At 34.0% G+C, this 22920-nt stretch overlaps 1 protein-coding gene across 2 annotated transcripts in view; it reads left to right on the top strand.

Moving 5' to 3' along the window:
• NUF2 (NUF2 component of NDC80 kinetochore complex) overlaps positions 1-22920 on the top strand; it is a 34358-nt gene that overhangs the window by 417 nt on the left and 11021 nt on the right. For both annotated transcript variants that reach the window (XM_054478132.2, XM_054478130.2), the window contains exons 2-10: positions 3925-4067; positions 5376-5450; positions 6113-6189; positions 6722-6783; positions 14903-15000; positions 16178-16251; positions 17579-17675; positions 18562-18624; positions 21947-22084. In XM_054478132.2, the coding sequence (XP_054334107.1) occupies positions 3945-4067; positions 5376-5450; positions 6113-6189; positions 6722-6783; positions 14903-15000; positions 16178-16251; positions 17579-17675; positions 18562-18624; positions 21947-22084 (807 nt within the window). In that variant the 5' untranslated portion in view covers positions 3925-3944. The remainder of the gene's footprint in view (positions 1-3924; positions 4068-5375; positions 5451-6112; positions 6190-6721; positions 6784-14902; positions 15001-16177; positions 16252-17578; positions 17676-18561; positions 18625-21946; positions 22085-22920) is intronic.

Below are 22920 nucleotides of genomic sequence, written 5' to 3'. Positions count from 1 at the left end.
CTACTAAACTAACGGGTGTTTTCTGGTGCAGCATAAACCGAAGAAGACGAGCTTGAGCTGAAGTTGTTCAATTTAGGCATACATTTGTGTGTGATTTTTGGAAAGGTAGTGGTAATGTGGCTTATTAGGCTGCAGATGCTTGTCAGCTTTTTACACATCTGCGTTGCCAAACGTTTCTTAACCAAATCCAAAACCATGAATGAAAAGGCAAAAATATCACACCTAATCCAAAATTCAAAGGAAGAGAGCAGCATATATATATATATATATATATATATGTATATGTATATGTATATATATATATATGTATATGTATATGTATATATATATATGTATATGTATATGTATATATATATGTATATGTATATGTATATATATATATATGTATATATATATATATATATATATAGCACTACGCATGCGTAAAGCGATCATTTTTTTTTCCCCTTTAAAAGTTCAAGGAACGTTTTACTTAATTCATTGAAGTTGGGAGCCATTTCTGTTTATTTTTGTTTAATCTCTGCCTCGTGGAACTGTGATGTCCACAAATAGTTTATTTTAACAAAACGAAGTGTGTAAAATTTAAGAGTACTACTAAAATTTAACAGTAGTACTACTACTTATTCTGCTCAGCATCGTGGTGCTGCAAATAAACGAGAAACTAGAGAAGTAATTAGCAGTTAATCTCTGCTACTCGTTAGACAGAGTATTACTGCATATATATTAAGTCATTTATATACTCTATCCCACCTAGGAGCTCAAACTATGTAGTTGGAAAGTGTCTTTCTCCATCTCTCGTTAATGAATAAATTGTAACTGAAATTGTGCTTCGAAAGAATGATAGAATTTGGATATTGGAGGAGGTTCCAAAAGGAAATACTGGAAGTTTGGGGAAGTTAGAAGACTAACTTGGAGCAGAAATTTCATTCAATTATTAAAGGGTTAGAAGCCTAGCAGAAAAATTTGAATTTGATGTGGTGGGTAAGGTGAATAATTGAAGTATTTGCATACAAATATTATATGATGCATTAAGTGTTTTTATAAGGATTAATCTGATAGCAGAGTGCCAAACATTAGAGAAGAGAGGAACGAGTGATAATAATTATGAAGATACTTTACACCTACGCTTTCTATTGCAATACTCTCTAATTCAGATGCAGCTTTTTTGGAAAAGTGACTTTTTCTGAAGTCTTTCTTTGGTCCAGTCCTTTTATGAACAGTTTTTAAGTCTGTGACTTAGATGAAAATGTAGAATGCATATTTATGCTGAAGGGAACATCTAATATGTGATGCATCAGAATCTGGATTCCAAAAGATCCTAGCTCTGTGGCCTGGCAAGGTGGCTCATGCTTGTATCCCAGCACTTTGGGAAGTTGAGGTGGGAGGATCACTTGAGCCCAGAAGTTCAAGACCAGACTGGGCAACATAGTGAGACCCCATCTCCACACACACACAAATTAACAGGGCGTGGTGGTGTGTGCCTGCTGTAGTCCTGGCTACTTGGGAGACTGAGGCAGGAGGATAGCTTGAGCCTGGGAGGTCGAGGCTGCAGTGAGCTGTGATTGTGCCACACTGCACTCCAGCCTGGGTGACAAACTGAGACCCTGCCTCATAGAAAAAAAATAGACAAAAGGTCCTAGCTCTAAAAGGAAAGCTTGCAATCATGAAATTTAATGGCAGAAAGTACAAATCCATGCTTAAGGTTCAAATAATCAGTTTATACAACAAGAACACAAGTGACACAGCAGATGTGACCAAAAAAAAGAGAGGAAAAGGGGGGAAGAAAGAACAGGGAGAAGCCGTCTTGATACAAGACGGTCACGATGAAGTTCTTGGAGTTTCAGTTGATCAGTAAGTGCTACAGCAGAGGCCATTAATACTGTGTCCTAGACCGACCATATCTGGAGTGTCGTGTTCAGTTTGGGCACTACATTTTAAGAAGATATTTACAAAATTGTGTTAGAGGAAGATGAATAAGCTGGTAGTTTCTAAAACAACGTCATATAAGGAGTATTTTAAAGTTACATATAGCCATACATAAAGAAATTATGCTTATTTTAAAAAAGGGAGGGCTTAGCAGAGGTATAATAGCTTTCTTCATGTTTTTGAAAATGGCGTCATGTAAACAGAGATTAATATATTCTATTTAGTTGCAGTGACCGTACATAGGACCAGGAGGTAAAATTACAACAAAACATATTTCCACACACTATGAGGAAGAGTTATTTAATTTGGAACCATAATAAAGTGGGAAAAAGTTGCATTGAGAGTGAATTCTGTGATGTTGTCACATGTTCAAGTTGAACTGGGAAGTTATTTGTTAATTGTTGCTTAGAATGGCTTCCATTTATTAGAGGTTAGGCAAGTTGCCAAAGCTCCCCTTTTTAACCCTAAAATTCTAAAAAAATTAGGAGCCTAAAGAAATAGATTCTCAGAATTGTGGGCCACTTCAATTTGTTTGCAAAATTGAATATATTCACATTGGGTCTCCAAGATCATTTTGCTTCACTGGAGAGTAGGGGATCTGAAGGTAACACAACAGGTATTTAAGGGAGTGGCTGAGAGCAATAGCAGTGGCTGCTGTTGCTGCTCATTTCCCTCTTGCTGTTACTACTGCTATTTTTGTGGTTACAGAGAGAGATATGAAGAAAATGAAAAGATCCTAGCTTACGGGAATCTCACATTGTGGTGTCAGAGTTCTTTAAACATAATTCCAGTACATTGCAACAAGTATTATAACAGGGGTAAATGCAAGGCTCTAGGACAAGTTTTCTTTTCTTTTCTTTCTTTCTTTTCTTTTCTTTTTTTTTTTTGACACAGGGTCTCTGTCACCCAGGCTGGAGTGCAGTGGTGCGATCTCATTTCACTGCAACCTCTGCTTCCCAGGCTCAAGTGATCCTCCCACCTCAGCCTCCCAAGTAGCTGGGACTACAGACATAGGCCACCATGCCTGGCTAATTTTTGTGTGTTTTGTAGAGATGGGGTTTCATCATGTTGCCCAGGCTGGTCTTAAACTCCTGGGCTCAAGTGATCCACATGCTTTGGCCTCCCAAAGTGCTGAGATTACAGGTACAAGGTTTTTTAACATCAGCATATATTGACCTTTTGAACTGGATAATTCTTTGCTGTGGGGGGTCACTTCATATGATGTTTGGCAGCATCCCTGGTCTTTATCCACTAGATTCTAGTTGCACCCACACTCCTGTGCTGACAAACAAAAATGTCTCCAGCCATTGCCAGATGTGCCCTTGGGGATAAAGTTAGAGAACTACTACTCTAGGGGGACAGAGGTAGGAATAAGTCACTATATGAAGACAGTAGGAGAAATGGTTTTTTGTTTTCTTAAAGTTCTCACTCTGGTGATAGGATTTCCTGCCAATTATATCATCTATTCTTACTCAGTTTTTTTTCTCTCTTCTATTTGCATCTACAACCTTATTAGCCACCTCACTATATATGTATTGAATAGGATGTCAAAACTGAATACAATTTTTTATGCCCTATATTACTGTTGTTTATATATAGCTTCTGCTGATGATGTTGCCTATATGCCTTGCTTTGAGAATTAATTATTAGGATTGGTCTTGTTAAGCTCCCTGGCCCTCAAATGTAAAAGAGAAGCACGTGGTTTCTCATCTACCTATTCAACCAAAGTCCTCCTTCCCAAATGTGTTGTTCTCTTTCTACAAAAGAGAACAACACTAGGAAAATTAGCAGAAAATAACTGTGTCACCTTAGAATAAAAGTAATTTTAGGATACATATATAAATACTTGTCTTTATCTTACTAAGATATTTGATGATAGTTAACACTACTATGAATAGTTCAACTTTGGCTCGTTCATTTTGTCCTTATGTTTATTAGTTTCTGGATAATGAGAACTACTGATCATGTGGTATTTCTAATTTTTTTTTCTTCCTTCAGATTAACAGGAAACTTCCAAGATGGAAACTTTGTCTTTCCCCAGATATAATGTAGCTGAGATTGTGATTCATATTCGCAATAAGATCTTAACAGGAGCTGATGGTAAAAACCTCACCAAGAATGATCTTTATCCAAATCCAAAGGTAAAAGGTGGTTATGTTTGCATGTGGTTAATGGTATTTAAGGAAAAAGTAAGCTACTAGGTCTATCATGTGGCAAGAAAGGGATATGACCTCCTATTTGATGGAGACCAGTCATTTTCATCTAGAGAGAATCTCTCACCTAGCGTAATTTAAAAATAACACTAAGTTTATATGTGTGGTGACTTCTACATTCCCATTAGGATTCAATTCTTTAATATAGTCGTTTTCTTAAAAAAAAAAAGCTTCTAAACCATATTAAAGTATATTAAATTTTTTATTATTATTATTGGAATGGTGGTCTGAGAGTATCATTTATTGGTAGGGCTCGAAGGAACTTATTCCAAGTGGTTTTCAGCCACAAAAAGTGCTTAGAAATAATCCTCTTTGGAAGCCTACAGATTAATTTTCATGCATTATGCCCCAGGGGGAATTGACTTGTTTTGACAGGTATTGTTTTTTATATCTTTAGTTATTAAATACAAAATGAACTATTTATGTGTCACAGAAAATCCCAAAGTCTCCTTCCAGTTTCTTGTGTTGGACTTGAAGTGATAACAGTAAAACCTGGTTTAATGATGTAGAACTCAAACTTTCTGATCTCACTACCCACTTTGATTCTTGAAAATGGAAGAAATACTCTTAGAATAACTGATGTCTTCAAACTGAGTAAATTCAGCTTTCTTAAAAGATTACCACATTTTCCCTATATTTCCCATCTTAATGCTCACCCAATAAACTTGTATTAATATATGGATCAGAACAGATTCACAGGCCAGCATTTAGGAACTGCTGTTTTAGAAGATCCGGTTTTTAAAATTCTATGTAACCCTATTACATTTATACCTCCTGATCAAGGGTTCCCTTAAACTTCAAATCTAAGGAAACCTTAATATCTATGGCAGCAAACAAGATTTCCTGTGTTCTTTAAAACACACACACACACACACACACACACACACACACACATTTTCAATGTGCCATTATTTTTGCCACATGCCTGACAGCCTGTTCTGAAAGACTAACTCTTCTTCCATTTCCTAAGGTGGGTGAGTTGCTTGGATTGGATTTGGATATACTTGCTCTCATTCTTAAACAGCTGATCCCATTGACCACTTATATATGATCAAACCAAGCATCATAGGGTGTTTTTAAATTTGGAAAAATTAAGGAATATTTCAAAGGAAATGGAATAATTTTGTTGCCTTTTTCTTCTTTGCTTTCATTGATTATAATATTGTATGGTAATGACGATAGTGACATAGCTTTAGAGTTATGCATCGGAGTATTCAAAGTTGTTTTTTGCTGTAGCCTGAAGTCTTGCACATGATCTACATGAGAGCCTTACAAATAGTATATGGAATTCGACTGGAACATTTTTACATGGTGAGTTTAAGATGAGGCAAAATTATGGGTTTTTGTTTTGTTTTGTTTTTGTTTTTTTGCTGCAATTCTGCTTACAATGCATACTGGCTTTTAGGATAGGAAGTTCTTTATTTTTAACAAATTCAAAGACATATAAAATTAGTGTCACTTACAATGGGATCTTATGCATAATAATGGTTTATATCCATAGCTTTAGTAAGATGAAAACCATAGTAAAAGACTTAAATGACACAGATCATTGATGCTATGCAGTTGTTATAGATTTATAGATTTGTTTTCAGAGACTACAATAAACAATAGCTAAGTCTTCATATTGTTCACTTCTCAGGAAGAACTCCCAAATTAGAGTAGAAGATATGCAGTAAGATTGAAACAATTGAAATGAGGCAACTGAGCTTTTAGCAAATTAAGTATTTGCATAGTACCTGATATTTAGTAAATGCTAACCTTATTCCATTTTTAAAATTCATTTAAAAATCTTTATTAAGCACCTAGTATGAACCTAGCGTTAATAATGATGAAAACTCTGTATTTATACTAAGATATGTATTAAGATTTTTAATTTAATGATAATAAGTTAATATATTTTTATCTTGGTTGAAGATTTTTCTCATTTTGTCTAATCAATGTGCAATGTTGATTTTGTGGTTTATTGCATTTAGATGCCAGTGAACTCTGAAGTCATGTATCCACATTTAATGGAAGGCTTCTTACCATTCAGCAATTTAGTTACTCATCTGTGAGTAAAGAGTGATTTTATTGTCTTAGTCTACATTCATATTTATATTACATTAAGTTTTCTTAATGACATGGTTTTCTTTGGTAAGGAATACCTACTATGTTCCTCTTCATTTCATGCCATATACATTCAAACTTTCAAAATTGTAGACTGCCACCAAACAGAACTGCCTCCGACTGTGCCACTTTCTCAGCATATTTTCAATTGAACTTCTAAGATACTGTGTCTAAAATTGTTTACCGTCTTTGTGAAGAGGTTTGAGTTCTTAAGAGTCTTAGTGTCACCAAGTTTATGTACTATTTATTAGAATCTATAACTATACTTTAGTATTGCATGACTACATGATTAATATACAGAAAAAATAGATTTCAGTGCTATAGGGTTATACATTATAGTAGAATTCTGGCTTCGTCCACTGACCTTAAGAAATATATCCAGAAATCTCTTTCTGAAAATAAGATGTTTATATCCTATAGCTTAGTATTTAATGTGCAAAATACTTTTCAATATCTTTTTGTACTTCATCTTCAAGGGACTCATTTTTGCCTATCTGCCGGGTGAATGACTTTGAGACTGCTGATATTCTATGTCCAAGTAAGTGAGAATTTAAAACAATTTTAATGTCTGGCTTCAATCTACCATTTCACCTTTCCATCAGTAAATGTAAAAAAAAAAAAAGAAAAAAGAAAAAAACAACTTCAAGGAAATTGGCTTTAAAAAGTATATCCCATTTTTAAGTATGAATTTTTAATATCTTGTTGGATTTCTTTTTTTCCTTTTGAGAGCCACAGAAAAGCTGTTTTTCTGATTTTTTTTTAAAAACTCCTTCCATTTAAAAAGTGTTCTATAAATTTGGGAATATGAGTACAAATAATATGTAAGTATGATTTTGCATAGTGGATTCATCATACCAATTTATCAAATGTAACAATTACTATTTACCATATAGAAATTATCTTTTATCATTAAAAGAATAGTCATAATGTTATATTAGAATGTAAAATTCTAGCTTTAATTGTCCTTTAATTCGACTTTGATATTTATCCATCAAGTTATTGTAAGTTAAGAGATTTGGTGTGTGTATTAGGCTATTCTTGCATTGCTATAAAGAAATACCTGAGACTGGGTAATTTATAAAGAAAAGGGATTTAATTGGCTCACAGTTGTGCAGGCTTTACAGGAAGCATGTTGCTGGCATCTGCTTGCTTTTGGGGAGGCCTCTGGAAGCTTAGTCATGACAGAAGGCAAATGGGGAGCAGACATGTCACATAGCCAGAGCGAGCAAAAGCACAAGGGGGAAGGTGCCACACACTTTTAAGTGACCAGATCTTGTGAGAACTCACTCACTATAGACAGGACAGCATCAACCATACTCTTAACTTTACAATCCAGCAGTCATGCTCCTTGGTATTTACCCAGATGAATTAAAAGCTTGTATTCACACAAAAACTTACACACAGATGTTTAGTGCAACTTTATTCATAATTACCAGAACTTGAAAGTAGCCTAGGTGAATGAATAAACTGTAGTACATCTAGAGAATAGAAGTTATTCAACACTACAAGGAAATTAGCTAACAAGCTATGAGAAGACATAGAGGAACATTAAATGCATATTATTAAGTGAAAGAAGCCAGTCTGCAAAGCCTACACAGCTATATATCATTCTGGAAAGGGCAATATTGTGGAGACAGTGAAAAGATCAGTGGAAACCACTGGTTAGGGGTGAGGGAGGGATGAATAGAATCCCTTTAGCACTAAGGATTGTTAGGGCAGTAACAATACTCTGTATGCTACTCTAATGGTAGATACATGTCATTATGCATGTGTCGAAACTCAGAATGTACAGTACCAGGAGTGAACTCTAATGTAAACTGTGGATTTGGGATGATAATGATGTGTCAGTGCAAGTTCATCAGTTGTAACAAATATACCACTCAGGTGAAGGAAGTTGGTGGAGAGGAGTTTGTACATGTGTGGAGACCCAAGGTATATGGGAACTATCTACTTCCTGTTTAGATTTACTTTGAACTTAAAACTCCTTTCAAAAAGGAAGTCTATTAAAAATTAATTGACTGTATATTTATATGTGTCTATTTTTGAGCTCGCTATTCTACTCCATTATCTGTATGTCTATCTTTATGTCAAGCAGTACTTTGATTACTTTAGCTTTACAGTAAGTCTTGAAATCAGTGTTATTCCTCTTTCTTCATCTTTTTCAAGATTATTTTGGCTATTCTTGTCCTTTGCATCTCTATATGTATTTTAGTATTTCCAGCTTGTCACTTTCTACCCTTGTTCCCCTGAAAAAGCCATTTTGATTGAGATTACTTTGAATGTATTGTTCATTTGGGGGATATTTGACAATTTAATAATATTGGGTCTTCTGATCCGTATGCATGCTATATCTCTGCATTTATTAACGCTGTTAAATTTCTCATAATGATGTTCTATAAATTTCAGAGTGCAGGCCTTGTATAATAAATTTGGTTAAATTTATGCCTAAATCAAATTTTTAGTGGTTCTGTAAATTAAATTTTCTGATTAGTCATTGTTAGTGTAGACAAGTACAATTGATTTTTATATATTGACTTTGTTAAAATCACTTATTATTTGAGTAGATTTTTTTTTTGTAGATTCCTTAGGATTTTCCTTATTGACAATTCTCAATCTTTGTTTGAGAACAAAATTTTTTTCTAATCGAGATGCCTTTTATTCTTTTTTTTTTTTTTTTTTTTTTGGCGTTTCTGCACTGGCTAGGACTTTTAGTATAATGTTGAATTGAAATGATGAGAGCAGTCATCATTACCTTGTTTCTGATCTTAGGGGGAAACCATTTAGTCTTTCATTATTAAGTATTAGTTGTAGGATTTTTCTTAGATGTTTTTTATCAGAATGTACAATTTTTACTTTATTTCACTGACAGTTTTTATCATGAAGGGTATTAAATGCCTTTTTGGCCTCTAGTGAGATAATCATGGGTTTTCTCTTTTTTAATCTACCAAATTACATTATTTGATTTTTGAATATCAAGCCAACCTTGCATTCAGGATGTGTCCTGATTGGTTATGATATATTTTTAATATATTGCTAGATTTGATTTGCTAATATTTTATTAAGTTTTTTTGTCTGTGTTCACGATGGATATTGTTCTGTAGTTTTTTTGCAATGTCACTGCAGTGACTGATCTGAATATCAGGATATACCAGTCTCATACAATACATTTGGAAAGATTCCCGCTTCCATTTTTGGGAATTGTTTTATAAAATTTGTATTATTTATTTCTTTTTTGAATATTTGGTAGAATTTACCAGTGGATCCATCTTGGATTGCAGTTTTCTCTCTGGGATAAATTAAGAATTCAATGTCTTTAATAGGTTAAGGGCTATTCTGGTTGTTTATTGTCAAAACTCCTGAGTGAGCTTTGGTGATTTATTTTTTTAAAGGAATTTTTAGGTTGGCAAATTTATTAACATAAAATTGTTCATTATATTCCCATATTATTTTAACGTCATTGGGGTAGGTAATAACATCTTCTCTATCATTTCTGTCATTAATAATTTGTTTCTTTTTTCTTTTTTTTCCTAACCAGTCTGGTTATCAGCTTATCACTTTTCAAAGAACTAGCTTTTGACTCCATTGACTTTTCTATATTTCTGGTTTTTGATTATTATTGAATTTTGAGCTTATTTTTATTCTTTCTTCATGGTTATTTTGGGTTTCATTTACTCTTTTTTTCTAGTTATTTTTTTTTAAGGCAGTAAGCCGAGTCCATTAATTAGATACCTTTCTTCTTTCCTAATATAGGTATTTATTGCTGTAAATTTCCCTCTAGCACTGCTTTAGCTGCATCCCCCAAACCTTGATATGTTGTATTTTCATTTTTATTAGGTTCAAGATCTTTTCTAATTTCCCTTTTGATTTCTTTTTTCATGTATGGGTTATTTATAAGTGTGTTGTCTGCTTTCCAAATATTTGGGGATTTTCCCACAATTTTTTCTGTTACTGATTTGTAAGTTATTTCTTTTGTGATCAGAGAATATACTTTGTATCATTCGAATCCATTTAATGTATTCACACTTATTTTATGGCCCAGAATATGGTCTGTATTTGTTCACTATGGTGGCTGTAATAAATTACCACAAACTTGGTGACTTAAGATAACATACATTTATTCTCCTATAGTTCTAGTGGTCAGAAGTTCAAAATTGGTTTCACTGGGCCAAAACCAAGGTGTTACTAAGGTTGCGCTCCTTCAGATGGCTCTAGGAGAGAGTCAGTTTCTTTGCCTTTTCTAGCTTCTAGGGTTGCATTTCTCAGCTCATGACCTTTCTGTCTTCGAAGCCAATAGCATATTTAAATATCTTTCTACTTTCATGATCACATTGCTTTCTATTTTCTGTGTATAGTCCAATCTTTCTCTACTTTGCTCTTATAAGGACACTTGTGATTGCATTTAGGGCCCACCTAGATATTCTAGAATAATATTCTCATTTCAAGATCTTCAATTATACTTATAAAGCCACTTTACAAATAAGATAACATGCACAAATTCCAAGGAGTAGGACCTGAACATCTTTGGGTGCTATTATTCAGCCCACCACATGGTCTACCCTTGTAAAAGTTCCATGAGCCCTGTTGTTGATGAGTGGAGTGTTTTAAACATGTTAATTGGATCCAGTTGGTTAATAGCGTTGTTCAAGCCTACTGGGTCCTTACAGACTTTTTTGCTGGTTGTTCTTTGAACTGTTGATAGAGAGATGTTAAAATCTTCAGCTATGATTGTGAGTTTGTCTGTTTTGTCTGTTCTTTTAATTTTTGTTTTATGTACCTTGAAGCTCTAGTTTTAGAAGCGTACACATTTAGAATTGCTATATCCTCTTGATGACAGTCTTTGTTCTGAAATATACTTGATTTGATATTAACATAGCTACTTCAGGTTTCTTTTCAGTAATATTACCATGTCATATCATCCTTGTAACTTGTGCCTTTAGATTCAAAACGGGTTTCTTGTAGACAGCATATGGTTGGGTCTTGCTTTTTAAATTCAACATCACTATCTCTGTCTTTTAATCCGAGTCTTAGACCATTTACATTTAATGTTATTATTGATATGATTGGGCTTAAATCCACCTTTACACTATTTGTTTTCTCTTTGTCCTGTTCTTTAGTCCTGTTTTCTCCACTTCCTGCCTTATTTTGGTCTATTAAAATAAATTTTATTTTATATAATACTATACATGAAAAAGATATTCTACCTTGTCTGTTATTGGCTTATCAGCTATATGTCTTTTTAAAATGGTATTTGCTCCAAGTTTCAGTATACATGTATATATCTTTAACATACCATTGTCTATCTTCAAATATATTATACCTTACAGTAATATACTTTTATTTTCTCCACCACTGGTCTTTGTGCTATTGTGTCATAAATTTTACTTTTACAGGTATCATAAACACCTTAATCGATATTAGATTTGTGTGAAACTGTTATGTTTTAAAGGATTTTCTATTTTGACATTTAAAAAATCATGTAGAGGGTACAAGTCCAGATTTCTTACATACATATATTGTGTAGTGGTGAAATCTCGGCTTTTAGTGCACCCATCACTCAAGTAGTGAACATTGTACCGAATCAGTAATTTTCCAACCCTTGTCCCTCTGCTACCCTCCCACATTTTGTAGTCTCCAATGTCTGTTCTACTTTGTATGTCCATGTGTACCCATTGTTTAGTTCCCACTTACAAGTGACAATGTGCAGTATTTGACTTTCTGTTTCTGAGTTATTTCACTTAGGATAATGGCCTCAAGTTCCAACCATATTGCTGCAGAAGACATTATTTCTTCTTTTTAGTGGTTGAGTAGTGTTCTCTGGTATATGCATACCACATTTTTAAAATCCAATCCTCCACTGATTGACACAGGTTCATTTTATATGTTTGCTATTGTGAATAGTGCTACAATAAACATAAAAGTGCATTAATCTTTTTGATATAATGATTTCTTTCTTAAAGGGATTTTTTATATGAGGAAAAATGTCTTCTATATTAACTCACATTCTTTTAAGTACACCAAATTTCCATCTGGTATGATTCTTCTTACACATGAAGGATTTTATTTAACACTTATTATAGTGCTGTTAAAAAGCCTTTATTTCACTTTAATTTTTGAAAGGTATTTTTCTTGAGGCCAGATGCAGTGACTCTCACCTGTAATCTTATCACTTTGAGAGGCCAAGGTGAGAGAATTGCTTGAGTCCAGGAGTTTGAGACCAGTCTGGGCAATATAGCAAGACACTTTTTCTACAAAAAAATATTAAAAATGATCCAGGTGTGGTGATGCATACCTGTAATCCTAGCTATTCCAGCAGCTTAGATGGGAGAATCCCTGGAGTCCAGGAGTTCAAGGCTGCAGGGAGCTATGATCGTGCCACTGCATCCCAGCCTGAGCAACAGAGTGAGACCCACTTCTTTTTGAGAAGGAAAGAAAGAAAAATGGATAAATAAAAGGTATTTTTCTTGAGCACTCAGTGGATATGAAAAGTCAACTTTTCAATCCACAGTTGGTTGAATCTGCAGATGCAGAATGCACAGATATGGAGGGCTGACTGTACTATGCCATTTTTTGTGTGTTTGTTTTGTTTTGTTTTTTGTGGGTTTTTTTTGTTTTTATTTTTGAGATGGAGTCTCACTCTGTCACCAGGCTGGAGTGCAGTGGCACAGTCTCGGCTCACTGCAACCTCCGCCTCCCAGGTTCAAGTGATTCTCCTGCCTCAGCCTCCCGAGTAGCTGGGACTACAGGTGCGTGCAACCACACCCAGCTAATTTTTGTATTTTTAGTAGAGAAGGGGTTTCATCATGTTGGCCAGGATGGTCTCAATCTCTTGACCTCGTGATCCGCCCACCTCGGCCTCCCAAAGTGCTAGGATTACAGGTGTGAGCCACCACACCCGGCCACTATGCCGGGTGTAAGGGACTGGTGCATCTACAGACTTGGGTTCTCTAGGCATCTTGGAACCAATATCTAGTAGATACTGAGGGACTACAATATAGAATTCTTAGTTGACAGTTTTTTCAGTGCTTTAAATATATTGCTCCATTGTCTTCTGGCTTACATTGTTTCTGATGAGAAGTCTATTGCTTTTCTTATCTTTGTTTCTCTCTGTATAATGTGTTTTGTTTTCCTCTGGCTGCTTCTAAGATTTTTTTTGCCTTCTAAGCTAGTTGTTAGCAGTTTGAATGTAATGTGACTTTTAGGTGTTTTTTTTTTGTTTTTGTTTTTTTGTTTGTTTTTCTGTTCTTTCTTCCCTCCCCCTACACCCCTGCCCCCCATTTAGGTTTGTTCACTTCCTTGGATATGGTTATTGTTTTTATACAATTTGGAAAATATTCAACTATTCTGTAAAAGTCTTTTTGTCCCTTTTTGTAGGATTCCAATTACACATTAGTTAATGCTGTTTGATATTGTCTCTCAGCTCACAGATATTGTATTCATTTTTTTCTCTCTGGACTTTATTTTAGATAACTTCTATTATGTCTTCAATTTCATGAGTCCTTTTTATTTTAGGTCTAAACTACTGTTATTCCCATCAGTGTAATTTTTATTTCAGGTATTTTTCAACTCTAAAAGCTTAATTCAGATCTTTTTAAAAAAATCTTTGCTTTTATTTCTTCATATTGCTGATTCTTTTCTCTGCCCCCTTTATTTATTTATAAAGGCTGTTTTCACATTCTTATCTACTAAATCTACCATGTATTTATTTGTGTTATTTTTTAATATGTTTCTGTTGATTGATTATATTTCCTTATTATGGATCATGTCCTTTTTCTTGGCATGTCTGGTTATTTTTAGCAGATGCCAGACATTGTGAATTTTACATTGTTTGGTTGCTGGATTTTTTTTTTATTCCTTCAAATATTTTTGATTGTTTTCCTGGCCTTAGTAGTTTCTTCATATTCATGAACTAATTAGTACTTAACTGAGAACCTGAGGGGATTCCTCTACAGATTTCCAGAACTCTTTCTCTTTACAGCTTCCTCATCTTAATACTCAGTTCCATAAATCCTAGTTGCTTTGGCTTCTGCAAACTCTAAACTCTTGTCTTCTTGACCTAGCAAGATGCATAAGTTTTATTTGTGTTCTGTTTCGCTGGAGTACAGCCTGAAAACTCTTCAGTCATGGGCTGGTGCAGTAATGGAATTCACCTCATTTGTTTCTCTTGGAGATTGCTGTCCTATATTGCCTGTTGTCCAGCATCTAAAATTTGTTGCTTCATGTATTTTTGTTTTTCTAGTTTTTTAATATGGGAGGGTAATTCTGGTTTCTGTTATTCCTTCATGACCAAAAGTGGTTTGCTTTTTTATTTTTTATTTAATTAATTAATTTATTTATTTTTATTAAAGTTTTAGGGTACATGTGCACAATGTGCAGGTTACTTACATACGTATACATGTGCCATGCTGGTGTGCTGCACCCGTTAACTCATCATTTAGCATTAGGTATATCTCCTGATGCTATTCCTCCCCCCTCCCCCCTTAAGTTATTAATACAAAGATAATTTTTACCTTTAAGTTAGAGCAGATTTTCTACACTTTGTTATATCCTATACAGTTTTATATATTATGAGCAGAATATATAGTGGAAGAGGATGAATTTTCATTTTCATATTATGTTAGTTCAAAGGTTTATTTAAAGAGTCTTGCTTTCTATTTTAGAAGCAAAACGGACAAGTCGGTTTTTAAGTGGCATTATCAACTTTATTCACTTCAGAGAAGCATGCCGTGAGACGTATATGGAATTTCTTTGGCAATATGTAAGATTTAAATATGTTTTGGGGTTACATGCCAGATCAGTAACATTATTTATGAACTTATAATCTGTTTTGAAATGATTGTCATAGACAGCAAATTGCTGTATTGCCTTTAGAATTGAATTCATTTTTATATTTATATTAACTTGCAGATTTTAGTTACTGGATAGCATATCTCAGAATCAGATTTTCTTTGAAATTTGGTAACATTATGGAGAGGCTGAGTTCTGTTTGTTTTAAAATCTTGTAGCTGAGGCTTGTTTTCCTATATTAGGAAATGTTAGAGAATATTGATATGTTTACATTTTTTTCTTTGAAGTTTGCGTAGCTAGTGTAGCTTTTATTAAATAATGGACGTATTTGAGGTTTATATTTGCCTTGTAAATAATGGCATAATTGGACTGTTTGTGGTGGTGTTTATCATGCTTGCCCAGATTCAGTCCAAGGCAATCTCTTTAACAGACAGAAACTCATTTTCCTTTCATCAACAATTTAGAGAATTGGGGGAGATTATGAGTCATCTGTGTGATTTTTCCCATTTATCTTCAGTAATGGGGTACCATACTCTTAGAAAAGCACCAGAGTAACTCCAAACAATTAGACCCTAGGCTTCAGCTTTACCGAGCTATGTAGATCCATACTTCTTTGCACAAATCATGCTAACCTTATAACTCCTAAACATCATATAATCTTCAAAGCTTACCACATTCATGTGCCAAAATACACACACTCTCATAATTTTGCTTGGTTAATTACTCTACTATGTTTAAGACAAACCTCAGACATCTATCACCTCTACGATGTCCTATCATCCTTCTTCCCAGCCATTACCCAAGTTGGGTTAGATGTCACTCTTGTTGGTTCCCATTATGTTAAAAATAACAAGCTATTTTGTGGGTTTTTATTCTTGTATCTGGCTCCTCAAGGAGGCTTAGCTACTTAAGGTCAAGACCTAATAAGTTAGTCTTCTTGAGAATTCTCAGTACCGAGCCCAGTGCCCATGATGAGAACCCAGCATTTGTGTTGAGTAAAGAAATTCCTAATTCATTTGTCATGAAGGCCTAACTCTATCTTAAATTTTTTATTTCTGATGGTTCAAACTATAGTATGAGTAAGCATTTTGGACACACTGATTGTGTTGAAATGCACTAATATGAGATGATTAAAATTGCTTTAATAGAAATCCTCTGCGGACAAAATGCAACAGTTAAACGCTGCACACCAGGAGGCATTAATGAAACTGGAGAGACTTGAGTAAGTGAGAGATTTACAAGTAAAATAAATGCAATTTCAAAATGCAAAATGAATTGTTAAGTAGTATTTTACAACCCTATAGTCCACCTTGAGTCTCTTTTATCTCCCTTAATAAATAGCAGAGTATTTATGAGTTTGCCTTTTCTAAAAAAAAAAAAAAAAAAGAAAAAAGAAAAACTAGTTTTTCTTCTAACTCTTAATTATATAATACATCCTTTGGCTTTTTTTGTTGTTGTTGTTAATGTGTTAGCCTGATTTGTTTAAAGCCACTAGCTTACTCTCCTGATTTATGTCTGGAATATTGTCTTATGTAGGTGAGCAGTAACTGCCTGGACTGTCTTCCTTCAGATCAGTTGATTCCATCAAATGTTTACTCCTACAACAGAGTTTTCATTTATTTGTTTTGTTTTTGGCTTATAGGTAATGTAGGGGAAAGAGTCACTCAACAGTTGTGATTTCTTGGCCTTCCTTATATATATATTGATTTTGAGCAGGATTTTTAAAATCTCTTCTAATTTATAGATGTCTTTGAGGTTATCTGTTTTAGATGAGAGATTTTCTAACCTGCCGCTGGTTAAAATTGCCTTTACAGGCAGCAGTAAGCTGAAAAGACTGGGGACAGGCAGACATTAGAATATAACAGGGTAAAAGATGCCACCAACTAAATCAAAACAAGAATGACAAAGTGGAGAGAATATTTGCAGCACATGCCACAAAGCCTTACCAACTCTAATAACAAAACCCATGTAATATTCCTAATATACAAATATAATATACAAAACTACAAAGCAGCCCTGTAAACTGACAAGAAAAATGATAACTTTAAAAAAATAGACAAAGGCTTTAAACAGGCAGTTTATATAAAAATAGCTAATATATCAGATAGGCAAAAACTAAATTTGAAAACGTTCTTATAGAAGAGACTTGAACACGTGTAAGTGTTGTAAGGAAGGACTAGTAGCGGAAGAATGGATGGTATGGTAGTAAGAGATGTGAGGCAATGATAGCCAGTGCAGAGGTAGAGAAATCAGCATTACCAGAAGGAATACAATATTCATTTTATTAGGAGTGAAGTTAGAAAGGATAGGTATGTGTATGGATGGATCCATAGATTTAATAGTAGAAAACTGAAGGAGCTCATTTGATTTTTATTTTCTGCCTGTAGTGGAGGCCAGATCTTTCATTTTAAATGATTGCCACATGAAAGGGTGTAATTCAGAAACATAAAAGTAGACGATTTCTTCATGTAAGTTATTTGAGGACAGGGATTTCATTTTAGCCTTTCAAAAGTGAAGAGCAGTATTTTAATCTATTTTGCTGTGTTAAGTTCTGTTCCAGTTGAAGAGCAAGAAGAGTTCAAGCAGCTTTCAGATGGTATTCAGGAGCTACAACAATCACTAAATCAGGATTTTCATCAAAAAACGGTATCTGTTGTGAGGCACCTTAAACTTTAAAAAATAAAATTTGTTTGTAGATGTGGTGGGACATACAGTGGAGGTAACAGCACATTGCTTTCTCTATTACCAAAGAAATAGAATATATTTCTATGCCCATTTGTGCCCCTTATAATGACTATATACTTCTCTCAACCATCTAGAACCGTGATGGTTTTTGTTGGCAAAGTTTTTTGTTGTCTTATTGAATAGAATTTTTTAGGGTTTTCCTGGGTGTAATTTCACTGCTTCCAAACCATGCACTGTGGCACCCTGGATACTGCAGTAAACCCTCAAGAATGCCTCAAAATATCTTAAATTTTCAAGGGAACCACTGTAGTACTCAGCATCTGTCATATCCTTCTTGAATTCAAGGTAGTTCAGTTTCAGTTTTTGGTCACATTCCTTTCATATCCTTGTGAAGCTGGGATTTTGGCATTTGCTGTGATAAAAGCAAGTACAATGTAAAAATCACTGTGACACAGGAAATGAGAATGTCTATATCCAATCTGAAATATACGCTCCAAGGTATGTGAATTTATGCAGTGCCCAATAGATACATACATCTAATTTGGAAGTACTCGAGGTTATTTAAGAACAAAATAAAAATTTTTTCTTTCAACTTATATGTATTATTTTTCAAAGGGCTACAATGTTAGGACATAAATACTAGGCCATTATTTGGAGTTAACTACTTAGTAAAGGAACTCTTAGATATTTCTTTTGGCTTAGGAGCATCATGAACAGAGAAAGTTTGAAGAATATCTGATCTAACACATTTAACTCCTTTCTTACCTTAATTTTATGAGACAGCAGTGAGTGGCTAAATCTAAATGTTTTGAATCATTATAAAACATGTGTTTGCTTTTTCCCTTAGATAGTGCTGCAAGAGGGAAATTCCCAAAAGAAGTCAAATATTTCAGAGAAAACCAAGCGTTTGGTAAACATCTTTTCTTTTCACTAGCATTTAAAGTTTGAATATATTGTGTGGAGGAGTATTTTAGCTGTGTGTGTTATTATAGTCAAATGTTTCTCCCTTTTTCCCTTCAAAATGAAACAATCTTTTTCAACTTAAATATAATAGATGACTATTGTTTTAAAAAATATCAAAACACAGAAATATATGAAGTAAACATCACCTGAAAGCTCACTATACAATCTGATGTATATCAAAGATTATGTTTGCTATGCAAATGTAAATATGCATGTGTAATTTTACATAAATGATATTAGGCTCAATACAGCTTACCTGCTTTTTTCTCCACTTAGCAATATAATACAGTTATGAATTTTAAATAGATCCTCATTATATTAATGCTTGCATCTAGTTGAGCATTATATGTATGTGCTGTCTTGTAGATCCTTTTAATCCCCTTCTGATAGACTTTTACATTGCTTCTAATTTTTTGCTATTAAACAAATATATGTATGTGTATATCATATGCATACATATGTACATACATACACTTCTGCAACAGGCTGCTTTTATTTAAAATAAATTTTTTTGTTTAGGATTTCTGGGTCATAGGAAATACACATGTAAAATTGACCAATGCAGCCAAACTGATTTCTAGAAAGATACCAATTTATATTCCTACCAGTAGAACAAGAGACTGTCCCTTTCCCTATACCCTTGCCAAAATTAGATGTTTTCAGGCTTTTAAAATCTTTGTTACTGTTACATTGAAAAAAAAAATCTAATTTTATTTTTATTTATTTTAGTTTTTAGTTTTTTTGAGACAGAGTCTCACTCTGTCACCCAGGCTGAAGTGCAGTGGCGCAATCTTGGCTCACCGCAACCTCCACCTCCTGGGTTCAAGCAATTCTTCTCCCTCAGCCTCCTGACCAGCTGGGACTACAGGCGCGTGCCGCCACGCCCAGCTAATTTTTGTGTTTTTAGTAGAGGTGGGGTTTTACCATATTATGCAGGCTGGTCTCAAACTCTTCACCTCGTGATCCACCTGCCTTGGCCTCCCAAAGTGCTGGGATTACAGGCATGAGCAACCACACCAGGCCAAAAAAATCTCATTTTAATTTAATTCCTTTAATTCTAATGATTTTTGTCCATCTTGCTTAGTGATTTCTTGTTATTTCTTATTTTGTATATTACTTGTTTGTGTACCTTGTTTATTTATTTATTTCATTTATTTATTTTTTTATTTTTTTGAGATGGAGTCTCACTCTTTTGCCCAGGCTGGAGTGCAGTGGCATGATGTCAGCTCACTGCAACCTCTGCCTCCCGGGTTCAAGGGATTCTCTTGCCTCAGCCTCCCAAGTAGCTGGGATTACAGGCATCCACCACCACTCCCAGCTAATTTTTTTGTGTTTTTAGTAGAGATGGGTTTTTACCATGTTGGCCAGGCTGGTTTTGAACTCCTGACCTCAGGTGACCCGCCCACCTCGGCCTCTGAAAGTGCTAGGATTACAGGTGTGAGCTACTGCACCCGGCCACTTATTTATTTTTCAAGAAACTCCATGAATTAGGGATTTTAGCTCTCCATTTATTTGTCTGTCAAATTTATATATTTTTTTGCCCATTAAAAGGTTTATGTTTTTATGTAGTAAAATTTATAGATACGGCCTTTATGGTTTTTGGCTTTAATTGTGTACATAGAAAGGATTGTCCTATTCATCAGATTATTTTTTAATACTACATTTTCTCATTGTACTTTTATAGTTTCCTTATTGTTTTAACATGTATACTTTAGATCCTTGAGAAACTTACTCTGGTGTTATATTTCCCTTATTTTTCAGTCTTTTTTTAATTGGGAAATGCTTTCATCTGAGTAGTATTTACTATGGCTCAATTTTATTATTTATTTCTTTCTGTCTCATTTAAATCCAAGTTAAAACAAGCACTTTGTACTTATTAAGTTTAGACCTTTTATAAAGAGGAGAAAAGTGATGAAAGTTAACACTATTATAAGGAAAATAACCTCTAATCTTGTAGAGCATTAAAAAAGAGTAGATAATGTGGTGTTTTGCAGAACTCTAAGAATGAAATAACAAAATATACAGAAATTACAGGAATGCATTGTATCTAACATTCAGTTTTGGCCTCTGAGTTAGCTGATCAAAAAGTAAGAATCTTTTCTTTTAAGTTAAAAATATTTAGACAAATTACACAACACAGTAATACATTCCTGTTATGAAATATTCTCTCTTTACATATACACACACCCATACATACATATATATATACGTATGTATATATAGAGAGGGGAGTATACACATATATAGAGAGAGACAGAGAAGGGTACGAAATGTGAAAGGCCTTCTCTCAGCCCATTTTACCTTGAGGTAATACTATTCCCTTCCTTTTTCCAACACCATATGCATACACATATAGAGGCACATAATCATGTGTCACTGTTTTGTTGTTCTGTTTTTATAGAAATGTATTTATGTGTTATATGTTGATCTGTGAATTGGTTCTTTCAGATAATATATCTGGAAAATCTTTCCTGTCAGTACATAGAGTCATAAAGGGTCCCCAAACAATGTAAATACAACTTATCAACAAATATCTGAGAAGAAAATTCATAGGAATTTTTTTTGACATAATTTCAGACTTACAACAAAATTTCAAGAGAATTTCCAGCTATCCTTCACTTTGATTCTTCAAATAGTTACACTGATTTTTGAAATTCAGGAGAAGGGAATTTGTTTTCATTCGGCAAGCATGTAGTGAGCACCTTCTCAGTGCTATAGCTTTGTTTGGGTACTGGGAAAACCAGGATACATTTTCACAACTCCAATTTGCTCAGTCTTATGAAACACATATTAAGTACATAATTATAGTATAGAGTTGCATGTACAAAAATTGTACTATTTAAAGAAGAAATGTAGAGAAAATGGGAGCAGGATTTTCAGGGATCAGTACAAATTTAGCAGGCAGACAGGAGTGGGATAATGATATTCTAGGAGGACCCTGCTGGTCAAAGAAAGATCACTTATACTTGTCTAAACATAAGATCAGAATTACCAGATTGTAGGGTGCAGTAGGGAACTGGTGGGAGATGAGACTAGACAGGAAGAGAGTTAAGAGCCATGTAATGAAAGGCTTTGAATGTCTTGCTAAGGAGCTTGATCTTTGGCCTATAGACAAATGTGAGCAATTAAGTAGGTAAGTGATGTGTTCAGAATTTAATTTTACCCCCATTACAGAGAACATGGACCTAATTTCTTTGTTCTTTCCCATTACTAGAATGGTAAATCACCAAGTTTATTATATCTAATATATAAAAATGTTTTCTCAACAGAATGAATTAAAATTGTCAGTGGTTTCTTTGAAAGAAATACAAGAGAGTTTGAAAACAAAAATTGTGGATTCTCCAGAGAAGTTAAAGAATTATAAAGAAAAAATGAAAGATACGGTCCAGAAGCTTAAAAATGCCAGAGTGAGTTTTCTTTTTATTTTAATGCTTTTGTATCTAAAAAAAAAAATTGGCAAATTCTTGTTTAATTATATGTTAATTTTTGGATTTCTGAATTATCTATACTTCTCTTCCTCTTAAACTTTTTTGACCTTATTTCTAATCTGTAGCTTTTCTCTAGAGTGGATATGGGGAAAATAAATATAATTTCAAGACATTTGTTCAATTATGCAACAATTTTTCGAGGCTTTTCTCTGGGAGATCAAAACAGAAATACTGGGTCATGAGATTTAATTACTTTATTACAAGGCCGGAAAGTATTAAGTAATTTTACAAACAATTGTAATTATAAATTATAATATATACTATAACAAAGTATAAGGTATGCATGTGTGTGGATAGGGGTATATGAGAAATCTCTGTACCTTCTGATTAATTTTGCTGTGAATGTGTAACTGCTTGAAAAATTAAAATCTGTTAATAGTATCAGAAAGAGGAAAGAAAGTATAGACTGCTTTGAAATAATGTAATAAGGGGAGCCCAGTTTAGTATTGGGCTGGAAGTACAGGTGGAAGAGGGAAGGAAGAATGCTACCATTCTTCAGATGGTAGCATAAAAAAAAGACACTTTTCATTTTAAACATGGCAGTACCAAGGCCCAATTCATTGTGTATGGAAGAACATTAAAGGCAGAGAGAACAGCATATGTGAATTCTGTGGGGTAGTGGGGAGTAAGGTGTGTTCAAGATTATGGGTTACTGTAGGAGATGGATTGACTTGGTGCAATATAAACTTAGAAGTGGGTAGACAATTTACCATCTTTTGTGAAGCAATGTTTTTAAACTATTAATTTAAAAAACA

This window comes from Pongo pygmaeus, chromosome 1 (genome assembly GCF_028885625.2).
Source record: "Pongo pygmaeus isolate AG05252 chromosome 1, NHGRI_mPonPyg2-v2.0_pri, whole genome shotgun sequence".
NCBI classification, from domain to species: domain Eukaryota; kingdom Metazoa; phylum Chordata; class Mammalia; order Primates; family Hominidae; genus Pongo; species Pongo pygmaeus.
Note: the sequence above shows the minus strand (reverse complement) of the source record. Positions and strands in the feature narration are given on the sequence as shown.